At 46.5% G+C, this 23317-nt stretch overlaps 10 protein-coding genes across 10 annotated transcripts; 6 read left to right on the top strand and 4 right to left on the bottom strand.

Moving 5' to 3' along the window:
- Nucleotides 1–481: 481 nt before the first annotated feature.
- Nucleotides 482–2161, top strand: EDB82DRAFT_560923 (xylosidase/arabinosidase; the record flags this gene model as incomplete). The annotated part of the gene is made up of 2 exons (XM_065609746.1): nt 482–656; nt 726–2161. The coding sequence occupies 2 exons, from the start codon at nt 482–484 to the stop codon at nt 2159–2161; spliced, it is 1611 nt and encodes a 536-aa protein (XP_065463146.1).
- A 53-nt stretch (nt 2162–2214) lies between these two features.
- EDB82DRAFT_451118 (Six-hairpin glycosidase-like protein) lies at nt 2215–4814 on the bottom strand. Its single transcript, XM_065607821.1, has 3 exons — nt 4513–4814; nt 3195–4460; nt 2215–3146 (listed from the first exon to the last, which is right to left on the bottom strand). Exons 1-3 carry the CDS (start codon nt 4781–4783, stop codon nt 2263–2265), a joined length of 2421 nt encoding a protein of 806 aa, XP_065463145.1. The 5' UTR covers nt 4784–4814; the 3' UTR covers nt 2215–2262.
- Nucleotides 4815–5007: 193 nt separating this feature from the next.
- EDB82DRAFT_466923 (general substrate transporter) lies at nt 5008–7153 on the top strand. The gene is made up of 4 exons (XM_025736923.2): nt 5008–5409; nt 5460–5526; nt 5577–5919; nt 5972–7153. Exons 1-4 carry the CDS (start codon nt 5253–5255, stop codon nt 6941–6943), a joined length of 1539 nt encoding a protein of 512 aa, XP_025591835.1. The 5' UTR covers nt 5008–5252; the 3' UTR covers nt 6944–7153.
- A 372-nt stretch (nt 7154–7525) lies between these two features.
- Nucleotides 7526–8708, top strand: EDB82DRAFT_540232 (Alpha/beta hydrolase fold-1). Its single transcript, XM_025736922.2, has 2 exons — nt 7526–8193; nt 8269–8708. Exons 1-2 carry the CDS (start codon nt 7768–7770, stop codon nt 8599–8601), a joined length of 759 nt encoding a protein of 252 aa, XP_025591834.1. The 5' UTR covers nt 7526–7767; the 3' UTR covers nt 8602–8708.
- A 189-nt stretch (nt 8709–8897) lies between these two features.
- Nucleotides 8898–10594, top strand: EDB82DRAFT_511346 (uncharacterized protein). The gene is made up of 2 exons (XM_025736921.2): nt 8898–9517; nt 9566–10594. The coding sequence occupies exons 1-2, from the start codon at nt 8923–8925 to the stop codon at nt 10405–10407; spliced, it is 1437 nt and encodes a 478-aa protein (XP_025591833.1). The 5' UTR covers nt 8898–8922; the 3' UTR covers nt 10408–10594.
- Nucleotides 10595–11880: 1286 nt separating this feature from the next.
- EDB82DRAFT_511343 (uncharacterized protein) lies at nt 11881–12815 on the bottom strand. The gene has a single exon (XM_025736919.2). It carries the CDS (start codon nt 12793–12795, stop codon nt 11983–11985), a length of 813 nt encoding a protein of 270 aa, XP_025591832.1. The 5' UTR covers nt 12796–12815; the 3' UTR covers nt 11881–11982.
- Nucleotides 12816–13176: 361 nt separating this feature from the next.
- Nucleotides 13177–14494, top strand: EDB82DRAFT_511342 (uncharacterized protein). Its single transcript, XM_025736918.2, has one exon. The coding sequence runs from the start codon at nt 13431–13433 to the stop codon at nt 14460–14462; it is 1032 nt and encodes a 343-aa protein (XP_025591831.1). The 5' UTR covers nt 13177–13430; the 3' UTR covers nt 14463–14494.
- Nucleotides 14495–15251: 757 nt separating this feature from the next.
- EDB82DRAFT_560913 (putative isoamyl alcohol oxidase) lies at nt 15252–17066 on the top strand (the record flags this gene model as incomplete). Its single annotated transcript, XM_025736917.1, has 2 exons — nt 15252–15721; nt 15773–17066. 2 exons carry the CDS (start codon nt 15252–15254, stop codon nt 17064–17066), a joined length of 1764 nt encoding a protein of 587 aa, XP_025591830.1.
- A 709-nt stretch (nt 17067–17775) lies between these two features.
- Nucleotides 17776–18249, bottom strand: EDB82DRAFT_437107 (uncharacterized protein; the record flags this gene model as incomplete). The annotated part of the gene is made up of 2 exons (XM_025736916.1): nt 17776–18088; nt 18140–18249. 2 exons carry the CDS (start codon nt 18247–18249, stop codon nt 17776–17778), a joined length of 423 nt encoding a protein of 140 aa, XP_025591829.1.
- Nucleotides 18250–19554: 1305 nt separating this feature from the next.
- EDB82DRAFT_578742 (glycoside hydrolase superfamily) lies at nt 19555–22276 on the bottom strand (the record flags this gene model as incomplete). Its single annotated transcript, XM_025736915.2, has 3 exons — nt 19555–21717; nt 21773–22092; nt 22148–22276. The coding sequence occupies 3 exons, from the start codon at nt 22274–22276 to the stop codon at nt 19563–19565; spliced, it is 2604 nt and encodes an 867-aa protein (XP_025591828.1). The 3' UTR covers nt 19555–19562.
- Between the last annotated feature and the right edge of the window lie 1041 nt (nt 22277–23317).

Below are 23317 nucleotides of genomic sequence, written 5' to 3'. Positions count from 1 at the left end.
GATGGAGCACCAAACATCCCAGAACTTAATACACAAGCAGGCCGCACTCCCCGCAATTAAGCCGAAGCCAAACTTGGACACTAAAAATGTGAAAATATTATGTGGAGTGTAGGGTACCCACAAAGCCGGACAAATACAAGAACTGTGCAGATGGGGTAATTGAGCGGATGTAGCAAAGGGGCCTCGGGTAAATTCCTATTGCACGATGCCAGCACAAAGCTCAACCTCAGTAGTTATCATAGGCAGAGGGTAAGATCATACCTCTACATCATGTAAGATTATTTCGATCATTGAATGAGGGACTGGTGCCACAATTTAGCCGATTCCATTCAATGATATGTAAATATGTTCACTATACACTCAAACTCGGATAACCTATAACAGACTCAAATTATAAGATTGTATGTATAAAATACTACCAGAGTCCGTTTAGTTCTTAACCATATTGTGTCTAGTTGCCAATCATCTTACCACGACCATTATGGAGCCTCCTGTCGCTGAATTTCTCTACTCAAATCCAATTGTACCTGGATTTGCGCCAGACCCTTCCGTTGTCTTCGTCGATGGTACATTCTTCCTCTGCACCTCCTCCTTCCATGTATTCCCAGGTCTCCCTATCTACGCCTCGAAGGACCTTAGACAATGGACGCACATTGGTTAGTATTAACCTCCAGAAAAGCCATTATTCAGAAGCCTAGGGACTCACATTTCCATTCTGCTCATAGGCAATGCTCTAAGTAAACGTTCACAGCTGAATTTGAGAGATGCAAACACTATTCATGTGCCGTTGGATACAGGCTTTACCATGGTTGCAACTACGGGGATCGTTGCTCCTAGTATACATTACCATGAAGGAGTATTCTACATCGTCACCACGAATCAAACCTTCAACGGCGAGGTTTACGAGAGGCACAATTTCATTATCAAATGTCACGACATTTGGAGCAATAATTGGAGCGACTCTGTCTATTTCGATTATCATGGCATTGACACCAGCCTCTTTTTCCATGATGATGGTCGGGTTTTCGTGCAGGGAGCTTGGCACATCAGAGACGATAGACAGCCAACGAACACCATAAAACAGGTCCAAATTGACATCAACAATGGACAGTTACTTTCTGAAACGACAGAGATATGGTCTGGTTGGGCCAAATATGACACGGAGGGGCCACACATCTACAAAGTTGGGGAATATTTCTACCTCCTGGCTGCGGAGGGTGGAACATTCGAACACCACATGTTGACAATCGCAAGGTCCAAGGATATTTGGGGACCCTACGAATCATGTGAACAAAATCCTATTATGACGGCTGATGGCAAGGACGAGTATATCCAGAACATTGGCCACGGCTCACTCTTCCAGGACGGTGACGGGAGATGGTGGGCCGCTGTACTTGGAGTGCGAAAGCAGCCGAATGGTACTCTGGGCCTCGGTAGGGAGTCGTTTCTTTCACCCGTCGAATGGCCAGAAGGGGGATGGCCCACTGTCCGTCAGCCCAGGATGAGCTTCAAGAGGGAGGCTGTGCCATCGCTTAATCCTCAAAAGCCCCTCCTAACCCCTGCTCATGTCGAAGATGTTTACATTCGAGACCATGATGAAGAAAATTATCGGTACCTAGACGATGAAGGAACCTTGCAACTCATTCCAAGCCAACATGGACTTGATTCCGCTATCGAGAGCCCCACATTCCTAGGCCGACGCCAACGCTTCTTGACTGGCACAGGGTCTACGCGCATCGCAGCAAACCAGGGGATGATCGGGAAAGGCATTAGAGCTGGTATCTCTCTGTACAAAGACCCCATACGCTTTGCCAGCCTAGCTTACGACTTTGACAACACTACTGCCGTGTTTGAAGTTTATAACTCTGCTATTGGACTTTCTGGTACTATCTCTCGCAAGCTGTCCTCGGCATCGATTGACGTTCACCTTCAAATTACAGCTACACCAACGCGGTATAGCTTCCAAGTGAAGGAGACTCTTCAGGAAACAGAAGTTGACATAGACAAGGGCTGGACTGAAGTCGGTTCTGTAGAGACTGCGGCAGTTGATGCTAGAGATTTTACTGGTCCGCTAATTGGTGTTTTTACTCAAACGGCATTGAAGCAGACTAAGCAGGAAGTTGTTACTTTCCGAGAGTTCAAGTTATGTCCATTAGAATAAGTATAGAAAGAGAAAGAATTAATATAAGTTATTCTTATACGAAAATAGTTTGTGTTCATCAAAGATCTCTGGATCTTACATGCCAGTCTTGATTCGAGCTACTAATTAACTCGTCTCTCCTCCCTTAAAAATGTCAAAGATATTTCCGTCCCACTCCCTTCCAAAATACCATGTTGAGCAAGTGACCAGCCCATTGGGGCCTTCACTACAGCCGTGATACCTTTAGGTATCAGCATTCTCATCAACGCAGTCTCCGGCTCTTTTGTGTATATCTTAACTGAAAGACAACCATGTGGAGATTCAAGCGAATATTCCACTGTCTCAAAGCCTGTGAAAACCGGCTCGACCCCGATCCGTTTCCAGCCCGCCTCAAGAGGATAAACACCAGCAAGATATCTAGGGAGGAGAAAAACAGGCCAAGTCGACCATCCGTGAGCTAAAGACACGTCGTGATTGTATGGTGTACCGTCTGTTTTCATAGCTTCCCAGTGAGCTCCCGAGTAGTTGGGACTCTCTTGGTTAGCCATTGTACCCCATACCTGAAGCAACAGGTCGATGGCCTTTGTACCCTCGCCCTTAGCAAAAAGACCCTCGAGTGCAAAACCCGACGCGTAGGGACTAGTCAATGCGAACTTATCCCACCCATCAATACCTCGGAAAGCTTCCGGTAAAGTCGCGTGAGATGGAAGTATGCCCTCTGCAGCTTTGGATTGTTTTGGGAAGATGCCCAGAGTAGCCGCATAACTATTCACGTCTTGGAATACACCATCGGTAGCTAATGACAGAGCTGGACGCATTGTGCCTTGTTTGTTATTCCAAAGAAGCCGGATTAATGATTCCTTCAAGAGAGACGCCTGCGAGTGATACTGGCACTTGGTGTCATTGTCTGGTGACATCCATGCCATAGCGTTTAGTGCATCGTAATAGGCAAGATTCAAGCCGGTGGATACACCAAATACAGGCCCTCCCCTAGGAAACCACGTCACTTTCATAATTAGTACCCAAAAACAACAATATGGCGCTTGTAACTTACTTGAAAGGTATGGCGGGCCCTCAATCAACCCATCTTTGTTCATAAATTGTCTTGTGAACTTCATGTGACGTCCAAGTTGATGCCACGACATTTCTACAAGGCTTCGATCGCCCGAGTGTAGCCAGTAATCTTTGATAGATACTACAAGAAGCAACGCATATGTCAGGGAATAGTGACCATAATATGGGGGCTCGTCTTCACTATCATGCGTTGGGGCTTGTATAGGGCAGAGATTCCCTAGGTAGCCATCTTTGGTCTGGTGACTGATTAAAAGCTGAATCGTTCCTTTCCATGCTTCGTAGTCAGCGGTGGAGTATGCAATCGACCGTCCAGTAACAAAGGCATCGCCGCCAAATGACGCTCTGTCGCGCTTCGCTCCGTCGATAATACATGGCAATTTGTTTGTTCCCACTTGAAAATCGGCGTATGTTCGCGCGGCGTCCTGTAACGACAGAGGGTTCTCGTACAAGACCTCATTGTTGAGAAATTTGACGGACAAGTCGCGGTACAGTGTGATCCAACCAGGTGGCCCACCGAATGCCACAGAACCTGTATTGATAAGGTTGTCGCCCAGCATAGCCTTCATGTGGACGCCTGTGATAGCAACTACCTTCTGACCGTCAATAGTAACGGTTACTTGGTCCCCAACCATGATAGTCTCAACTGTGAGCCATTGAGATAGATCCAGACTTTCTGGCAATGGCCATGATCCTTTTTCGACAGATGGGATGATAGATGATTGGTTTGATAGGCCCTCAACGAGTGACAAAGTTTTGCTTCTGACATCCAAGCAAAAAATGAGCCCGTTGGTGATCATACGTACGGCCCAACTAGCTCCATGTTTCTCAACTTTTGTCTGGAATGTTGTCTTGGTATCGGACCACCTTGTTCCCTTCCTGCATGGGGCCCAGTGACCACCGTAGACACGAGTTCCCTGGTCGGTAATGTCCCAGGCTGGAACCGTCTCTTCACGAGCCACCGTACACATGTCAACCGTACGGACTCCATCTGTCCAAATTCGATTGATTGTTTCATCGGAACAGTGGAATGTAGCTCGCATCGACACTTGAGGACGGCTGGGCTGGAAGCCTATTTTGGAAAATACAATGGTGGTATCTGGCTCCACCAAAGTGATTCTCTGATATCTTTGCGATGCTTGAGCGAATCTAGATCTTATTACCTGAGTGTCGTTGGTAACGGCGGCTTCGTGGCAACAGACACGGTAGCTATCCATAGCATTAGAGAAAAGGAAGAACGGGCCATCGCCTATCCAAACGTCGTCAATACAGCGATAACAAAATGAACAAAGAATTCTTACCATTTTCGTTATCGATTCCCTCAATAGTCTCGCTGTAAGTGACTTGAAACGTGACTTGTTGCTGGCCTTTAGGCGCTGATGCAGAAACAATAGAAAAGGTGGGTAATCCGCCTTCGCAACGGGTATAGTCCAGGACAATTTCCGCATTTAATCCAGACTTTGGGCTCTTCAGAGTAAAGTGTGACAGGTCATTACTGAACTGTACCTCCCCGGCTGTTCTCAAAACCCTTGTGGGGGTTATAATTGGAATGGTGTCTGTAGAGTCTCGCATTGTGAATGGCAGCCAAAGCTATCAATAAGGTTTTGAAACATGGAAATATGTATAACGGTCTTATGAGTTACTTTTGAGATTTTAATCGAACTTGAATGTATCTGTACTCTCGGTATGTAATACAGCGAGCTTCCAACACTATTCAGATAGCCGAGCCCAGTCAACTCGGGATATCCGGACGGCATCGGAATTCCCGAGATCAGGTATACCGAAACGCGGGGACGAAAACGCGGAGACCCCATACATTGTGACTCTAGGGTCCAGACCATGGGGGAAAATGATAGCGTGGCAATTAGACAATAAGTCTTCCGGTCGGGTGTGATGTTTTCCCGTAACGAAAGCGAAATTGATAAAGGATGTCACCTATCCCAGGAGATGCCCGTTTGTTCTTCTCATCTCAACATCCATCCACATTACAGTGGACCATTCAACATAGTCACTTTTTCTTCCTTTCTTTCCTCCTGCCAAGATGATCAATCATCAAGACTTGGACAATGCTACTGGGCTTGAGAAAGCTGAGGTGAAACATGCTGAAGATGCTGTTGCTATCCAGGATCACCAGACCACGACGTGGGAATGTGCTCGGAAGAACCCAAAAGCGATACTTTGGGCTCTTTATGCGAACTGTACGTCATATTCTCAAAATAAGAGTAACGTTGGCTTACATTAGATACAGTGGGAGCCACTCTGGTCGGCTATGAAAATCTTGCACTTGCCGTCTGTCTGGCATTGCCCGCATTCCAGTAAGTCAACAGCCTTGCAGCTTGAGTTGCTTATGTTAACAGATATATAGGATGAAGTTTGCGAGCGAGGTTGACGGGCATCTTATTATCCCCGCTTACTGGCAGTCCCTCTGGAACGCGACTTACAACATTATGCAACTCTTCGGTTCGGTCTCAGCTGGCTTCATTCAAGACAGGATCGGTCGGCGGGCAGTCTTCCTTCTTGGTGTTATAATTGTATCGTGTGGAATCACTCTTGCATATGTGGCCGAAACACCGGCACAGTTTATGGGGGCCAAAATTATCTCGGGATTCGCTGTTGGTGCGTTCCAGTCAACAACACAGACTTATGTCTCTGAGATAACCCCTCTACCCTTACGTGGGATCGCACTATCCCTCAACATTCTCATGATGGTAAGTATTGCTTAGCCTTAGCTGTCTATTCCCTTGCTAACTTAAGCTATAGAATGTGGGTTTTCTCATTGCCATATCAACAACCTACGCGAGAGTCACAATCATGGACGAATCCGCATTCCGAGTCGTATTCGCCGCGGCCTGGGCCTTTCCCGGACTTCTCGCCCTTGGTCTTCCATTCCTACCCGAGTCACCATACTATCTCATCATGAAGAACAAACCCGAACAAGCCTTGAAACATTTGGCCAAGCTATGCTCAGCGGATGAAGATCTTGAAGCTCGTCTCAGGCATATGGAAGAAACCGTCGAGGCGGAACGACTCATCAATTGCGAGAAAGCGTCTTTTCTGGAATGTTTCAAGGGGAGCAACTGGCGCCGCACACGGATCATCCTGATCTGCATGTATATGCCACAGATCGTAGGTGCCAGCTTGTCATCTAATGCCCCATACTTCCTAAGCCAGACAGGCCTCGGTAGCGGTTTGATCATCAAGCTGATGCAGATTGGCCTTGTGGTATCGATCCTGTCATCGCTGGTCAATATCTACATGATGAGTCTCTTCCGACATAGACCACTCATGTTTGTCGGCATGTCTACTTGTGCCATTATCTATCTGATCATGGGCGTGGCGGCATCTTGTCCTCAATCCGAAAAGACTCTGTTGGCTATTGGAATTGTCATGCAGTGCACATGCCTTGCATATGGTCCAGCTGTTGGCTCGAGTCTTGCTGTTGCTGGTGAGGTTTCTGCATCCAGGTTGAGGGCCAAGTCGCAAGGAATTGCGTTTGGATTCCAAGCTATAACCAGTACTGTATGGGTGACTATTCTTCCCTATATGTTCAACAAGGATGAGGGAAACATGGGCGGACATATTGGTTGGGTCTTCTTTGGTATGACTGTTTTGACGATGCTGGCTGTCTATTTCGATGTCCCTGGCACGAAGGGCAGGACATTTCATGAGCTTGACATTATGTTTGAGAAAAAGATTCCAGCTCGTCATTTTGAGCACTATAAGAGGGAGTAGAAAATTTGTTATGCAGAGTCTGTTAGCAGGCTCTTCGTCTTAAATACTTTCTGTTGCGTTTCGCTGCCACTTTCACAATGTTTTGTTTCCCTAACGCAATGCTCTTTCTTATTCAAAGAAATTATCTCAGTATTAAGTAGTTATTCAGCATTAGTCTAAAACTTGGTTAGGGACACCAGAGAACTTAAGAGCTGTTTAACTTCTCGGCCCGAGGGAAATGAAAATGTTAAAGATCTTCATATTTTAGGTTGCGGCAGAAACAGCGGCTTAATCTTAACTAGACAGACGTGCACATAATGCCGCAATTTGCGGCATAGATAGCGGCCTGAAGCGGGCATTTAGTCAAATCAATCGAGGCATGAGGCTAGTATTTCGTTGCCATATCCTTGAACTTTCGGTATCAATAATCTGACACATTTAAGCTTACGCAATAAACCCTCAACTGTATCCGACGAAGTGGCGGACCGGAATGAAACTAGTGATTTGTCATTATTATGCCTGGATCGCGATCTGGAGATCGGCCCGCCTTACTTCTTGTGCTCGACTAATTTCATTTGGCGTCTCATCTACCGACTTGTCCTGCCGGCTTGGCCTTTTGCACCCACGCCACTACTCATCGCACTGCCAGTCCAGTTGCCGGAGTAAAGGATGGGCGGATGCTAAAGGGGTAGCAGCGGTTTCTATAAGTTTCCAAGCTATGTTTAGACAGTATGTAGAAAACGCCTATGTGAGGATCAGTCCAGCGCAGAGTCGACAAAGTCTTGGAATGTCCAAAACATCTGCAATTATCACCCAGCACCCGAGTCCCTACCCATCTACACATCATGGTTGAAACTAAACCTATCATCGTTCTTGTTCATGGCGCGTGGCAAACAGCTGCCCAGTGGCAGCCTCTAGCAAAAGTCTTAACCAGCGACGGTTTCACTGTCTTGGAGCCTCAGAATGCCTCCAGCGGTACAGATGTTGCTGCCATCCGTGGCAAGACTTACCGAGACGACGTGTCAGTCATCCACTCCGCCATTGAACCGCACCTTGCAGCTGGCAAGGAGATTGTTATCGTTTGCCACAGTTACGGCGGTGTTCCTGCCTCTGCAGCTGCAGAGGGCTACCAGGTTCACGAACGTCGCGCACGTGGGCTGTCCGGAGGAATTAAGCACATAGTTTATCTTGCAGCGTTTGCGTTTCCAGCTAGGGAACTCTCCCTTCTAATGGCCCTTGGTGGAGACTATGCTCCATTCATGAACAACAAGGTTGGTACCTCAACAAAAAATGACACGCGATAGGCGATTCAAGATCAAACTAGCTGACAAAGACACTATTTTAAGGGTGATGCGATTGCCTTGGGCGATGGTGCCAAGGATGCTCTTTACAATGATACTGAGCCCGGACTTGCAAACCAGCTTCTTGATGCGGGTGTCTACCAGAGCACAGCTAGTTTCGAGACACCGCAAAAATTCGCCGCCGTGGATGTGGCTGTCCCCAAGACCTATGTTCTTGCCGAAGATGACCACGCTCTACCTCCAGAAGCACAAGAAGGAATGATTAAGGCCCTTAGCGATGTCAGTGTTGTAAGGGTTGCGGCAGGCCATTGCGTACATTTGAATCCCAAGATGGCGCCTACATTGGTGGAGGCCATTAAGGCTGCAGCACAGGCTTAAACTTCAGGTAGCTTCGAAGCACTGCGGTTTGCATTGCTGCAGGGTAAGACACTAGCTCTAGCAACGGCGAATAAAAGCAATAGTCCAGAGCCAACTTTTAAAACATGTCACTTAGCTATAATACTCGGAGCTGTAGTATTTTTTATATTTGTTATAATTTCGCAAGTCAGACCGTGATTTGAATTCTCGATGGCTTATTACGCGCCGTGGCGCCGTACATACCCCTGGCCTGATTAGTCAGGGAAAATGGAGTACGTGTCACAATGGGGCATTCGATCTCCCAAACAAAGGTTTAACTCTTTCACAATCGACCCAGCAAAGATGTCACTTACTCCAAGGATGCGGGTCGACATTGACCCTGAGGGTGATACTCTGCTTATTCTTGCTATCAACCAGAAGATTCCTGCCTCCACAGACTCCTCAGAAAAAGTCGCCGTCAAGACTGAGAAACATTTTCTCTGCTCCAAAAAGCATCTGACTTTTGCATCGCACCGTGCTGCGAGAGTATTCTCAAGCAACTTCAAGGAATCCTCAAAACAGGATGATGGGCTTTATCATTGGGACTTCGGTAGCGCATTCAACCTCGAGGCTTTCCAGATTGTCTTGAACGTCATTCATGGGAAATCACGTGCCGTTCCCCGAAGCCTTGGTACAGACGTCTTGGCCGAGATTGCTTCTGTTGTTGATGATCTGGAATGCAGCGATGCTATTCTGATCTTCGGCTACATGTGGCTCATGCCGTTTGGCATATTTTACCACCTCCCAAAAACCATGGATAAAACCCTAGCGCAACTCATCCTCATCTCGTTTGTTTTCGAGAGCACCAACCTCTTTTGCAACAGTACCGAGGCAGCTATTCGACACAGCAGCAATATTGTGCCATCGTTTGATCTCCCAATTCGTACAGATATTATCAGTGAGTCTGCCCGTGACAGTATTTATGAAACTTAAACTTAGAAAGCAGATCGTATTAAGGACAGCAGAGCACGCATCCTACAAGACCTGGTGCATAGACTCGACAGGCTCCAGGATGATCTCCTCGAGGGGAGATTGGGCTGTAGCCAAGGCTGCAGAGCTATGCTTTTGGGAGCTTTGCTACAAGCGATGAAAGCCTCCAAGCTGTACCCACCGCCTGAGCCACCATTTTCATCCTTGACCTTGGACTCGGTGATCGAAACTTTGCGCAATGTACAGTCACCAAGGTACTTCAGCGCTTTTGGCGACTGTCCTGCTGGAAAGCGTTCGGGTTTATGGCACATGCAAGAACAGCCAACTGCTCTGCCCCCTCCCCCAGTCAAATCGACCCTCTTTGGGCCGAGCTCTAATCAATCCCACCCCGAACACAATCCTGTTCCCAAACCAGCTTCTGGCTGGTCATTCGGCGCTTCTCCCGCACTCCAGAGTCCTCCTGCGACGAATACAGCCCCTGGCGGTCTTTTTGGCGGTAGGCCTGAACCTCGAAATGGTGGTTTCACTCCCGGTGGTCTATTCGGCACTCCTGCGGTGCCTCAAGCCAATACTGCAACTGCTCCCAGAACAACCTCTGGTGGACTATTCGGTGGCGGTACTACGCCTCAGACGACTTCGACTCCCCGGCCTGGCGGTTTGTTTGGTAATAGCAGTTTGTTTGGCAGTGATGCTACTGCCACTGAGAAGGCTTCTCAATCCCAAACAAGCGAGGACAAGGATGCACCCCAGAAGATAACTCGACATGACTGTTGTCTAAAGGACATCATCGATCCTCTGATACTTGCAGTGGAGGAGAAGATTAAAGGCTTGCAGCTCGCTGATTTCCCACAACTGTAGAATGGTTGGTAGTCCTAGGTTACGCTATGAAACCTGTCGAGGTAGATTATTGAAACGTGTCCGAAGCACACGATGAGCTACGTTATCCTTAAATAGCCGAAATTTATATCCTTATAGTACATTCCGGAGAGATCGACACCGTCACGTAGGCGGAAAGATTAAAGGACAATTGAATGACAAAAGCTGGTATTCTCGTTTGCATTAGGTGGATTATTGCTACAGTCTCTTTGGGTAGTTGTAATCTTTCCCTAGTCTAACTAAGATAAGAGATGCAGAAAGTGATTGAACTCTGTTTGCTGATATGTCGAGTATGCAGCACCTTTCTTGAAACCATACTTTTGGTAAAAAGCAAGAGCGGCCTCGAATGTCTTTCCACTACCAGTCTCAAGGCTAAGGCGACGTAGGCCTCGCTCTGTGGCCGCTGTGGTAATGGTTTCAAGAATGAGTGCACCGGCTCCGCGTCCAACAGAATCAGGATGTGTTCGCATTGACTTGATCTCTCCCGTTCCGTCTGGTCATATCTTTAACGCCCCAACGCTAGCGATTCTGGAATCTTCCCATGCGCTCCAGACTGTTACTTCAGGCCGCTGTAGATCGGTCAGATCGAGAAAAATAGCCCCTCGCGGAACGCTTTCACTCATACCAGCCAGATTGAGAGCGACCAATTCCCGTTATTGAGTGCTCTTAAGGTCGTCTTCGATGATATTGAACATAATAACTGTATGTATATCATGCAATTTGATCTTCCGTAAGCTTTTACGTAGCTCTTGACAGGGACGTTGTGATATACTTTCTCGGTAGAAGAATTCACTCACTTTGGCAAAGAGATGCTGGTGTCGACGTGTGGCTCAAAATGAAATGATTAGGAAACTAATGAAAGGTTTCAAGGAGTTTGCTTCACATTTCTGTGGAAACGATTACTGCTGACGGTAAGCAAACCTATACCAGTATTGCGGATACTGCCACTCACAATCGAGGTCTCTTATGCGAGTCGTTTTGTGTAGAAGTCAGCAGGATGACTGCGATGACAATAGTGGACGGCTATTCCTCAAACTCGTCGGGTTGTGAATGGGTGCATTCCGTACGAAACTCAATAGGCTGAAATCGTGTCTAGTAGCAACGTTTTATACATAGATCATCTCCTATATGTCACGTGCACTACCACACACGCTAGTGCACTGTTGGCTCTAGTTGGACAGAAGCTGAGCGGGCTTTAACCTTCCATAGCGCCATGGAACTGGATAACCTAAAGAAGCTGAAGTTAGTTCGCGATCAACTAGTCGTTCGATGCCTAACTTGAGTACATACTTCGAAGCTAGAAGAGTTACTATTGTCAAGCTTTACTGGCTTCGTTCCATGATAATCAAGCTGTTTAATATTTGTCTTTATTTCTAGAGGGATTGACTAGTCTTGAGCGGAGGCTGATTGAAGATTTCGGAAGTTTATCTGCTCTGATGTGGATCATTGTAAATTCGCATTACATATAATAATTCACTTAATAGCACTATAAGTCATAATATAACTCGAAAGCATTTCTTTCTCCTTTAGTACATAAATTCTTCCAGGACATTTATTCTAGCAGCAACCACCATCACAGTCACAGCATCCGTCATCCTTATTATTCGACTTTGAGTTCTCGCCCTCTTTTTTGTTTGTCCTGGTCATTGGCTCTTGCGTTTGATATTGGTGGTCATACGTCTCCACGGCGGCCCCGACTGTCGCACCCGCAGCCCCATATACGGCTATTTGCATGTAAAGCTGGAACCTTTTGATGTTCTCATCCGCAGCAACAAGCTGCAGTTGGTGATAGGGAGTCTGTACATTCTTCTCGAACCAAGGGAAATCAAGAGCGCAGTCCTCTGGCTGTTGAATAATAAGCTTTGCAAATCGCCGCAGGAAACTCTGACAGTCGTTGAAACCGAGGACATATACACCAAAGGATTTCTGAGCAGCCTCGCAATGATCATCAACTTCCTTCTCTGCCAACTTGGTCCAGCCAATCTGACAGATATAGTAGTCCTGAGCATACGGCTTGCCCTCGTTGTCAAGACTTTCCTGTCGAAGCCGCATCATCTCGTCTTGCATCGACCACGGCGCAATATTGCTCTCATAATTGATCGAAGGGATTATAGACCCGACAAGATGTCCATTTGGTAGGCTCTTGAAATTCTGCCGTGACGGAAGCCTTAGTTCGTATTTCTTGCCGTAGACAAATAGCGCCCAGTGATATAAGTGACCATCTTTGATCCGACGAGAGAACCACACGTTTTCGCCTCGACTTTTGTCCTGCTCCTGGGCTTTGCGTCGCTCGACCTCTTCTTGGAGCTTTTTTCTGTGCGCCTCATCTTTAGCATGGGCCTTCGCCTCGAGAGTACGTATGCCGGCCATGATGAATATGAAGAAGTAGAGCTCACCAACATGAAAAGAAATGTCACCTTTCTAATGTTTCAAATCTGTTAACTGAATTGGGCAATCGATTAGTAGGGTTGCATTGCAGATTCGTGCTCGTCACTGAGCCCTAGGATGTCACACTTGTCCCTGCGGCACAGCTGGTCACATCACCAACACATATTCTTCCAGCCATTTGAAGTGCTGATCAGGACCCCTGCCCCAGCGCTTTTCAAAGCAGCCAGACAGAATACCGTTAGTCTGGGCAACCTTTAAGCTGCACAGTGACATCATCTTCCTTCGTCTCACGCACCAAGATTCAAATCTTGACCCGTCAATCATGCATGGCCTGTGACAAGTAGGACTTATTACTACGTAGTACCTAGTACAGTATCGAGTAGCAGCCCTCTAATTTATTTCTAATACGCTGGAGGGCCCTAAAGACCGGCTCAAATAACGGTATCAAGTTAGACTAACTACCTCTGCTTCCCATAAGCAGACTTGGGCTGTTGTGACGTCAGTTGTCTTATCTACTGCATTTTCTATGTTTCGTTCGCTTATTCTTATTCTTGTCCCACCGTCCTGTATTTCGAGCATTGAACACCAACGAACTGGCCCATCTTTATTCGCTCACGATGTACGACGTCTCTCGACAACAAACCCTAAGTATTGTTAGACCCGTCCCATTCGATGCATCAGTATCACTCTTTCGTATCCCCAAAGCTACGACTTGGTCCGAAGACTCCAATCCAGACACCCTCATTCTGCCAGCCGTTTACGCAAAGAAAGGGAAGCTTCATAGACTCAGTTTCAAATATGGTGTCGAGACATACCTACAAACCCAGCTAGACGTATCCAGGCTGAACGAGATCCATGACCACCTCTGGATGGTCGGAAAACCGATGCCTGGCCGCCCTTTACATCAACACCTCATGTACGGTCGGAAGATTGTGTGCTCAGAGCAGGCCGACCTTCACCTGTTGTGGGATGACTCTCGGATTTTTATCAAGCCATGCTCAGATTATCTGCTGTCGTTTGAATTTTGGGAGCGTTATCTGTGCTGTGGCAACGTCAGTCTATGGGAGACGGCTGCCGGTGTGCTTCAGTCGTATACGTGGCTGATCCAGGACAAATCCGACTGGAAGATTGCACAAGCAGAGGGCATCCTTTCTCAATCCATCACCTGGGAGCGCTGGACCGCCTTCGTTTCTTCTTTTACCAGTCACTTTGAAGCACTAGGTCTTGATGTCAACCCACGATTCAAATACGGCAATCTTCGCCTCAACCGGATTCAATGGATATGGCGTTTTCGATCCCGTACCGGGGGTGTGCACGCATTCGTCAATGGATATCTGAACCCATACTCGAGTTACCGCAATTTCTTCAACCAGATGGTTGCGCCAATTACGGTGGCCACTGTTTATTTTGCACTCATCTTAGCCGCAATGCAGGTCGGACTAGCTACTACGAGGCTACAAGAGAGCGATGCGTTCCAGGGCGTGTCCATGTGCTTTACTGTGCTGGCTATTGTTGGACCTGCCGCGACTGTTGCAGTGTTAGTAGCGGGAGTAATGGGTTATGTGTTTATCTGGAACTTATGTCATGCTGTCAGGTTAAGGAGGATGGAGAGATTGGAATCAAAGATACTAAGGAAGCAACAAGTATAAATACCGGTATAATTAAGCAATATTTAAAATCATACGCCTAAAAGAAGTTACCAATGGACTTCGGTGATGTGTTGTAATTAACTTAGGCCTGGTAGTACTGACATATTGGGCTTTATTCTTCAAACACGGTTCAAAACGCCTGGAAACCCCCCAGACCAGAACATAATACCAATACCATGTGGGTGCGATATCTCATTATGATTAGTAATTACGAGTGCGAAGTTATTCATCCATTACTATGCAACGAATACGTCGGCTCTGGTCAGGCTTTTTAACTATCTCGGGGTTTTTAATAATACGAGACAATGCGAAAAGTCGCATTTCCCCGAAGCTACTGATCGACCAATCGAATTTTTTACGCATTCGCTTCCAACTACACCAGCTTGAAACCCGCCTCATTTCGCCGCTAGCGCCCAGACCTCAATCAAGTGGATCATAACTGACGCGTCTCTATATCTTGGTGTGATTAAACCAAGCGATTTTCTCCGGAGATGCCGTGACTGTGATGGGCAACTAATCAGAGAGTGCATTCCTAGTCCCTTGATATGAAAAACAGGCGAACTTGAGTGCGATGTGGGTATAAGGTGGGATTGAGCAATACGCGTACATTAAGCAACGGGTTGCCCACAAACTGTTTGCCCCTTATGCTCTTGGAACGGAGAATTCGATGCAAAGAAATGAGGTAACATCAAGTCAATAGCATATCCTTTCCTTCAAAGGGCTATATATAAGGTATTGATACTCCCCTTCACAGCATCTTATCATACATTCAACAACACAGCCCTCAACATGATGCTTCTTTACGCTTTCGCTTTCGTAGGCTCTGTACTAGCCTCAGCATCCCCGGCCTGCAAACTCTCCCCATCTGATCATAATTGGCCTTCTGTCGAAGAATGGGGAGACCTCAATCGAACTATCGGCGGCGCACTACTCAAAACCCGTCCAGCCGCTTCTTCATGCTATGAGGGTAACCCTCTCGACTCACCCTTATCTTGCCGCACCGTCGAGGGCAACTGGACTGCCGCCACCTTTCATGCTGATCTACCCGAGTCAATCGCTTCTCCACTGTATGCGAACAACTCGTGTTTACCACCTGGTGCCGATGGTTACAACGCGGCCCGTGGATGCCATCTGGGTGGATATCCGAACCATATTGTCAATGCCACCGGCGACGAACAAATCGCTATGGCTACTCGCTGGGCATCCCAGAGAAACATGCGTATTGTGGTAAAGGGAACTGGTCATGATTTGTTTGGACGGTAAGTTTGAGAGTAACTACAACCACTTCAGAGACTAATAGGCTGGCATAGATCTGCTGGCGCTCATTCGCTATCCATATGGACTCATAACCTGAAGAATAAAAAGCTTGTGCGAGACTGGAAGATACCTGGATCGAATAAGACAGATACTGTCTTGATTGCAGGAAGTGGCCTCAACTATTTCGAAGCCGTTGGCCACGCTCTGAAATACGGCCGCGTTATCGTGAGCGGCAATGACGGCACCGTCGGTCTTGGTGGCCACATTCAAGGAGGAGGCCATGGTCCGTTGTCCAGTACTTTCGGTCTTGCAGCCGACAACATCTACCAAGTTCGAGTTATCACATCCGAGGGTCAGATCATCGTAGCCGATGCCACCCAAAACCAGGATCTCTTGTGGGCAATTCGCGGCGGTGGTGCAGGCCAGTACGGTATCGTGACAGAATACGTTATCAAGACTCATGCTGCACCCAGAGTAGTCAATGCCGGCTTCTCTGTTAGCCTTGCCGGCAACAGTTCTACTGCTATTGAAGCCAGCTTCAAGGCACTGGCTGCTCTTCTGCAAGATCTTCCTTCTCTCATGGACGCGGGTTTGGCTGGTGCAACAATTGTTTCAGGCAGCCCCAAGACCGGTGTGACCATTAGCCAGGGTATTTACGCTTACAACAAACCACCATCAGCTGTTCGAAAGCTCATCAACTCAACCACGAATCATCTCTTGACTGCTAGTGGAGGACGAAACAACAGTCTCATCACTGTTGTTCCTAGTGAGCTTTCTGAGTCTAGCTATTTATCCTTTTTCAGCGATATGAATGCTGAGGGCTCCCATACAGCTGGTGCCATGTCGATGGTCTCTAGCCGTCTTCTCGGACGGCCAGAGCTATCAGACCTCAATCAGGACAAGCTCGTTGGCTATGCGAAACGTCTTCTCAGTCATGGATTTGTTGTCATTGGTCTTCAAGGAGGACCTGGACCTGCCAAGGTCGATAAGACTATGCGCGGCTCTCTTCTCCCAGCGTGGCGCTCCAACTATCTCCACGTCATGAGCTATGGTGCAAAGTTCAACAAGTCTCTTGCACCGCAAGACATGTTGAAGGATGCCGCCGAACAGCTTGAGGAAGGTACTGAGAGTTTGTGGCGGGAGTGGGCTCCTGAGACAGGTGCCTATATGAACGAGGGAAACCCTTTCAACTCCAACTTCAAGAAGGATTTCTATGGAAGCTATTACGATCGATTGGTGCAGGTTAAGAACAAGTATGATCCTACTAACAGTCTGTGGGTTCTTTCTGGAGTGGGAAGTGATGCCTGGGATTATGATCTGAACACTGGTGAACTGTGCAAGCAGTGATCAAAACGTAACTTCGATGTAACAGGGGCGACCAACTTTCCATTCAATTATTAGATAGTTTTCTTACAATACTATAGTTAAAAAATACTCATAGATCTACTGTGTGTAATCCTGCTATTCTAATACGATATGCAACAATATACTTCTTAAGCTTTCCTAATATAGCTATGCCGCTCTATTACAGCTTGCTAGTAAAACTAGGTTCTTTTTACATATCTGCGAATTAGTCTTATTAACAGTTTACTCTTAAAACCTCATCCATTTACAGGTCTAAGAATAACTTTCACGGGATAAAGAACAGATACTAAAGATAATCCCGTGTTAATGCAGCAGTAAATATAAGACACAGTGGAAGATTTATACTATCTCTATATATAAAAGTAAAGTACATAAGTATAGCTAGTACATGCATTTTGTTATAAATAGATATTAAACAAGGACGTATATAAATACATAACCTATTAATACTAATAGCTATAGGTAGTCACTTTAATTATAAAGGTTACTCTACTCAGTTAAGATCCTGCAAACAGTAAATATTAGCCGAGAATCTAATTTTTAAAAAGTTAACTGTTAAAAGGGTTAAGGTCCATATCTACGCAGTAACATTATAATACTAAACTTAAACAGGGAAATGTTTTAAAAATATTCTATGAATTTATTGATAATACAATGGTATAATACGCCTAATATCCCTTTAAAATCTAATTTAGTAGTTGAGGCTAAACTCCTCAGGGCCCTTGTAGGCTTGAACCTCGGCATTAGGCTTCTTAGAGACCCATAACTCCTTGTTGGGAATGAAGTGCTTGCCAGTCTGGTTACTGGAGGGTGTGACGGGCTGAGAGACAGTGAAGGTTAGACCCTTCTTGCCACGCGTAATATCGAAGGTTCGGGATGACTCGTCGCAACCAGCACCCTTGACGTTGGGCAGGAGACCGTCGTTGGACTGAACCAGGGCAACGCAGTGGACAGGGTTCTCCCATGTCTCCATGGTGCCGGGCTGGATTACGTGGAAAGCATATCTAAGAGAATGTTAGGGAAATTTGTGAGAGTATGGAGATGAAGCAACCAACCGGCACTGAGAGCTGTGAGGAATGCAGTCGGCAGAGAAGTCCTTGACCTCAAAGACAGAAGAGGCCGAGACGGCAGCGGCGGAGACAAGAGCGGTGGTGAAGAACTTCATGTTTTTGATGTGGTAAAAGAAGAATCTGTTGTAGTGGTTTGGTAAAAGTGTTATTAGAGATTGAGTGGTACAAGACAATGATAGATGGTCCCAAGAGGGTATCACATCGTCCTTATGTAGTAAGGCCGCCATCACCGAAATATCCGAAACATCCACGTTCATTGCCTCATTTGCCGATCACTAGCAGATCCCTCAAAGTTTTCCTGTTTGTGGGGAACAATGAGCGTCACGATCCCCCAGACCTCGTATTCTACGCACCAAATGGAGCTCGGCTCTCTGGGGGTGTCCCACAGCAATTCCGTTAGGTGCGAGGTCATTGCTCAATGCAGACTGCTCTCAACAGCTCAAATGAATTAAATGATACTGCACATGTTCGCTGCAGGATTCTAGAAGGGTCCAGGCTGGCCCTTAAGATCCAGATCAAGGGTCCGGGATAAAAATAGCTTCAAATTCCGCTTGACCAGAGCGGGTTAACTTCTGCCCGAGGCTAGATGTACTTAATGATGTCATATAAAGATGGCAAGGATAGTCGGACCTTTTGTCGGTATTTAGATGACGTATATAATGCCGTCTCAGTCGGGTCCGATGAGTTATGAATTTCCGAGGATATTATACGAATGAAGGCAAAACACGAGAAAACTTTATCAGATGCGTTCAAATGAATTAACAGCCGGCATTGATCTATGCGTAATATCACTTAGTTAATCGTCATCTCTTCAGATCAATGCGGAATCTCGTGCCTGTGACGCATGTCCAGACTCGAGAGCCCTACGTTTCCCGTCTCATGCTAGTGACTGATTGGCTGGTACTAGGATGACAGCTTGAGATTCGAATAATAAAGGTATCTTCTGGTCTGCGTAAAGGTAAGAAGGGATGGCTTTAGTAATGTTTTCAGTTGCTTTTAACAGCTTGTAGATCTTATGTTTTAGTTTAAACGAGCATGATTGTATGTTGGAGGCCATAAGAGAGCTTTGCCAGAACAAATATCCGAGCTACATTTCCAATATACTATTAGATCAAAGCATAACCAGTCAGGACACAACATGTTAAAATAACAATGTAAATGTGTAGACATAAGACCTAGTAGTTGGTGTTATATAACTTATTATGATTAAAAATACCACCAACCTACTAATAAAGCGTTATTTGCCAGTCAATTTAAATTAGCTATGTCACTCAACGTGCTGATTATAGATGTCATTAACTTACCCTAAAGACCCAAGTTATAAGAGCGGGTACTATAGTCGATGAAGTAAACTCTAGTATCCATTGAAATATTTAAAAGCTAGCTTGTAGTTAGATATCCTTTTACTTTATACTTCCCACGCTAAATCTGAATGGCTGATTGCCCAAGTCGATTCATCTCCACCTATACCAATTCCGAAGGCATATTTATTTGACTTAAGCCGCCACTTATTCCCTGACCAGCGTGCTGCATCACGTTTCTTAATGTGCACCTCCACTTGCACTCTCTGCCCTGGCTCGAGAATCTCTGTTTTCTCGAAACCAACTAACATCAGGTCTTGTTCCCGATGGAAAGGCCAGAAATACACTTGAACAACTTCAGCACCTGAGTGGGTTCCCGTGTTTGCGACCGAGACTTGGATCTTCCACTCGCTTTTCTTATCATCGACTGCTGTGATGTTAGAGGTGAATTGCGTGTAACTCAGGCCATATCCGAACCACCACTGCGGGGATACTGGCCGGTTCTGACAATACCAACGGTAACCGACACGATGTTCCTCTTTATATGTAACAGTCCCATCGACACCTGGCCAGGATTCGGGGTCAGATGCGAAAGGAAGGTCAGCGTAACGTCTGGGCCAAGTTATAGGCAACCTGCCAGAAGGGTTGACAGTTCCAAGAAGCACATCGGCCAGAGCGTTACCAGCTTCTTGACCACCATACCACGCTTGCAACATAGTCGATATGTCATCGATCCAGGGAAATTCTACGGGTGAACCGGATTGGTTAACAAATATGAGCTTTTCGGGTCGGTTGACTCTTTGTACAAGAGCTTCGACGAGTTCATCTTGTTTCCCTGGTAATTTCATGGATTGGCGATCATATCCTTCGCTCTCCCACTCATCGCTGAGTCCTAACACAACGACTACAGCCTCGCTCTCGTTCGCCAGATCAACAGCTTCAGTGATGAGAGCTTCATCGTCAGGAAGCTGTTCCTGGTAACCAAGGCGAATGGATGGATGAGCTGCAAAGACGTGGTTGGCTTCCGCTGAGAAGCCTGCGTCAGGCCGAGGTTCTTTTCGTACCCATCCCTCTGCCACAACTTGGTATTCTTTGCCCGCTTCAAGAGTTTTCTTGCCAATAACCTCAGCGCTACCAAATGCATAAAAGGTCTCTCCAGGCTGTGCCCAGCTACGGTTGTCAATAACAAGCTCGTCATCAATGTGAAGAGTCGCATCGCCAACACTAGAGATACTGAAAGAGTGTAGTCCACTTGTGGATGGTGTGAGAATAGAAGTTATGCGATATGAGTATGGTGGTACAGGGTCGACCTGGAAGGCTAAGGGTGCGCTGTCAGACATATCGACGGTTGAATCATTGCGTAGTTGTGTTTCTTGAACTGGCCCCGTGAGATCCTGAGAGGCAAAATAATCGACGCGCAAGAGTGTCTTTCCACTAGTGTTACCATCATCAACCAGACTGGCGGCAGACCATTGTGTCTTAGAAAATAAAGGCAGCCATTTTCGCCCGTTTGCACCTAAAGCGTGTTTCATAGAGACATCGAATCCGAGATCCCAGGCAGCTGCTTTGAAAGATACCATGGGCTGACTCAGATATTGAGGGTTCATGCTGGCAGAACCACCTCCTCCTGGTGTACCAACAAGAGAATTGGGGCCAATGAAGGCAACCTGTTTTCCGTTCAGTTCTTTGGCGCTGAGAGGTAGAGTGGGATTTGTGTTCTTCAACAAAACAATGCCATTGGCTGCAATATCTCGCATCAATTTTATATCTTCCGTGCTCGTCGAAGAAGTCTCTGAAGATTCTCTAGTGAGACGCGCAGCTTCGGGCGTTAGTCCAGTAAGACCGTGTTTCTCTGCCAAGTTTAGAATGCGAGAACAAGATACATCTATCGCTTCAAGAAGATTCGGGTTTGGTGAGTTTTTTTGCGCAAGTTGCAGAAGCGTCTTGCCTCGTCTTTCTGGTGGCCCTGGCATTTCAAGATCCAGGCCGACTAGAAGGCTTTCAAGCGTGGAATTTGTGCCGCCCCAATCGCTCATAACTAGACCTTTGAAGCCCCATTCTTTTCGAAGAATATCGACAAGTAGAGTTTGACTCATGTCTGTGTGATAACCATTAACAGAATTGTAGGATGTCATTAGACATTCTGGAGGTGATGGACCTCGAACGACCATTTCAAATGGACGCAGATAGATCTCTCGCAGAGCTTTCTCTGATATCTTGGCGTCGATGCTGAATCTTTCATATTCCTGTTCATTTGCCACGCTGGAATACATCAGTTCTGATACTGATACAGTTGAGAGCTTAGAATATCACTTACAAGTGTTTGGGGGTGGCAGCTACTTCACCAGTCTCTTGAACTCCACGTATATACTCAATCGCAAGACAACCGCTGAGGAAAGGATCTTCGCCGAAGCACTCGAAATTGCGACCGCCCAATGGGTTTCGTGCGCAACATATAGTAGGAGCCAGTAAGACATGTGCAGATTTTGTCTTTGCCTCTTTGCAGAGCAGACGACCTAGATCTCTCATATGTGATTTGGACCATGTCGCGGCCTGGCAAACGGGGCCTGGGACAAAAGCAGCTTTGGCCCCATCAGCAACAAATTTACCTCGAGCGCCAGATGGACCATCCGTTGTCTTTTAAATCATTGTTAGTATGGCACTCATAATAATTTGGTTCATCTATGCCTACCTTGATTGACCCAATCCCAAACCTAGCGATCTCTTGGGTATGCCATATGTCAGCTCCAGCAAGCAATGACACCTTTTCTTCAAGTGTCAGTTTTGCAACCAGCTCATGCTTAGACCCAGAGGACTCCATCTTCTTATGCCGATGTAAAAGTTTAAGCAGGCACAATATGGAACAAATGGAAAGATAGTACTTATCACTTTGGTCAGGTGAGGGCTGAGCTGGGGTAAGATGACGCAGAGCCTCGAAGCGAGGAGGGTAAATTATGGCAAATTCACGGATATTCCTACCTAATCTTCTGTCGTGACTACTCCACCGTGTCTACATGTACTAAGTTGTTCCTAGTCGGTCGCTTAGCGTTGTCTTTATTGTGATCCACATGGCGTCAGGCGTTAAAACCGAGGGTATCCGTATAGTGGATAGATATGATAGAGGCGAGAGATAAGACACTCATTGAGTATTCCCCATAGCTTGTACGTTAACATGTGGGTATTTTCATCCGAAAACTAACCTATCAACCCTGATAAAGGGCTTCACAAATCGCGCTTTGCTCTTATTATGGCAGATTAAGTTTCGACAGTTATTCAGGCTGTCTACTTTCAGCTATGATGGGAATCGTCTCTCAGTCAGAGGGCGACATACCACCTGAAATAACAGGACAGTGTAATACTTCGCCGAACCGGCCTTCGCTTTTAATCCCGCAATTCAGACTCTCATGACCCGGAATTTCTGAACGAGGTTGAACAACAGGAGGGGAGAGCCACAGCGGGGCCATATCTGTGTGATTCCGATTGGGTTACCTTCCGCGATTCGAGACTTACCCACATAAGTCGAGGGGCCCCAGGGGGGAGGGGGAGCACGATACTGGGAACAGAATAGTTAATATCACTAAGCACGTTATGGACCGAGCTAAGAGTTAGGTATGGAGCTCGTATCAACGTGATATCTTTGTCTTTGATCTAATGTCCTGTTGCTGGTTAGAAGTTAAACCCATGATATGCAACCACCCCAGCCTCCTTATCAAATCATTGCTTCAAAAACATGCTCCACAGCCCCCAACTTGGCCTATAGGATTAATATCGCATTTCTTCTTTTCCCACTGATGGAGATAGGATTTAAATATGACAGTGAAGCCTAGCTTTAGTCGTATCTTGGCTGACAGTTGGCTTTGAG

The sequence above is a fragment of the Fusarium venenatum genome (genome assembly GCF_020744135.1).
Source record: "Fusarium venenatum strain MPI-CAGE-CH-0201 chromosome Unknown EDB82scaffold_4, whole genome shotgun sequence".
In the NCBI taxonomy this organism is placed as follows: Eukaryota; Fungi; Ascomycota; class Sordariomycetes; order Hypocreales; family Nectriaceae; genus Fusarium; species Fusarium venenatum.
Note: the sequence above shows the minus strand (reverse complement) of the source record. Positions and strands in the feature narration are given on the sequence as shown.

Bases quoted from the DNA above. Each gene is read 5' to 3' on its own strand.
- EDB82DRAFT_451118 (XM_065607821.1), bottom strand. From the start codon at position 4,783: ATGCGAGACTCTACAGACACCATTCCAATTATAACCCCCACAAGGGTT. The intron at 4,461-4,512 runs GTAAGAATTCTT...ACGTTTGGATAG, and splicing joins GGGAATCGATAACGAAAATG to GCGATGGCCCGTTCTTCCTT. The intron at 3,147-3,194 runs GTAAGTTACAAG...TAATTATGAAAG, and splicing joins GGGCCCGCCATACCTTTCAA to TGACGTGGTTTCCTAGGGGA.
- EDB82DRAFT_511343 (XM_025736919.2), bottom strand. From the start codon at position 12,795: ATGGCCGGCATACGTACTCTCGAGGCGAAGGCCCATGCTAAAGATGAG.
- EDB82DRAFT_511346 (XM_025736921.2), top strand. From the start codon at position 8,923: ATGTCACTTACTCCAAGGATGCGGGTCGACATTGACCCTGAGGGTGAT. The intron at 9,518-9,565 runs GTGAGTCTGCCC...CTTAGAAAGCAG, and splicing joins AATTCGTACAGATATTATCA to ATCGTATTAAGGACAGCAGA.
- EDB82DRAFT_466923 (XM_025736923.2), top strand. From the start codon at position 5,253: ATGATCAATCATCAAGACTTGGACAATGCTACTGGGCTTGAGAAAGCT. The intron at 5,410-5,459 runs GTACGTCATATT...CATTAGATACAG, and splicing joins TTGGGCTCTTTATGCGAACT to TGGGAGCCACTCTGGTCGGC. The intron at 5,920-5,971 runs GTAAGTATTGCT...CTTAAGCTATAG, and splicing joins CCCTCAACATTCTCATGATG to AATGTGGGTTTTCTCATTGC.
- EDB82DRAFT_540232 (XM_025736922.2), top strand. From the start codon at position 7,768: ATGGTTGAAACTAAACCTATCATCGTTCTTGTTCATGGCGCGTGGCAA. The intron at 8,194-8,268 runs GTTGGTACCTCA...CACTATTTTAAG, and splicing joins CTCCATTCATGAACAACAAG to GGTGATGCGATTGCCTTGGG.
- EDB82DRAFT_511342 (XM_025736918.2), top strand. From the start codon at position 13,431: ATGTACGACGTCTCTCGACAACAAACCCTAAGTATTGTTAGACCCGTC.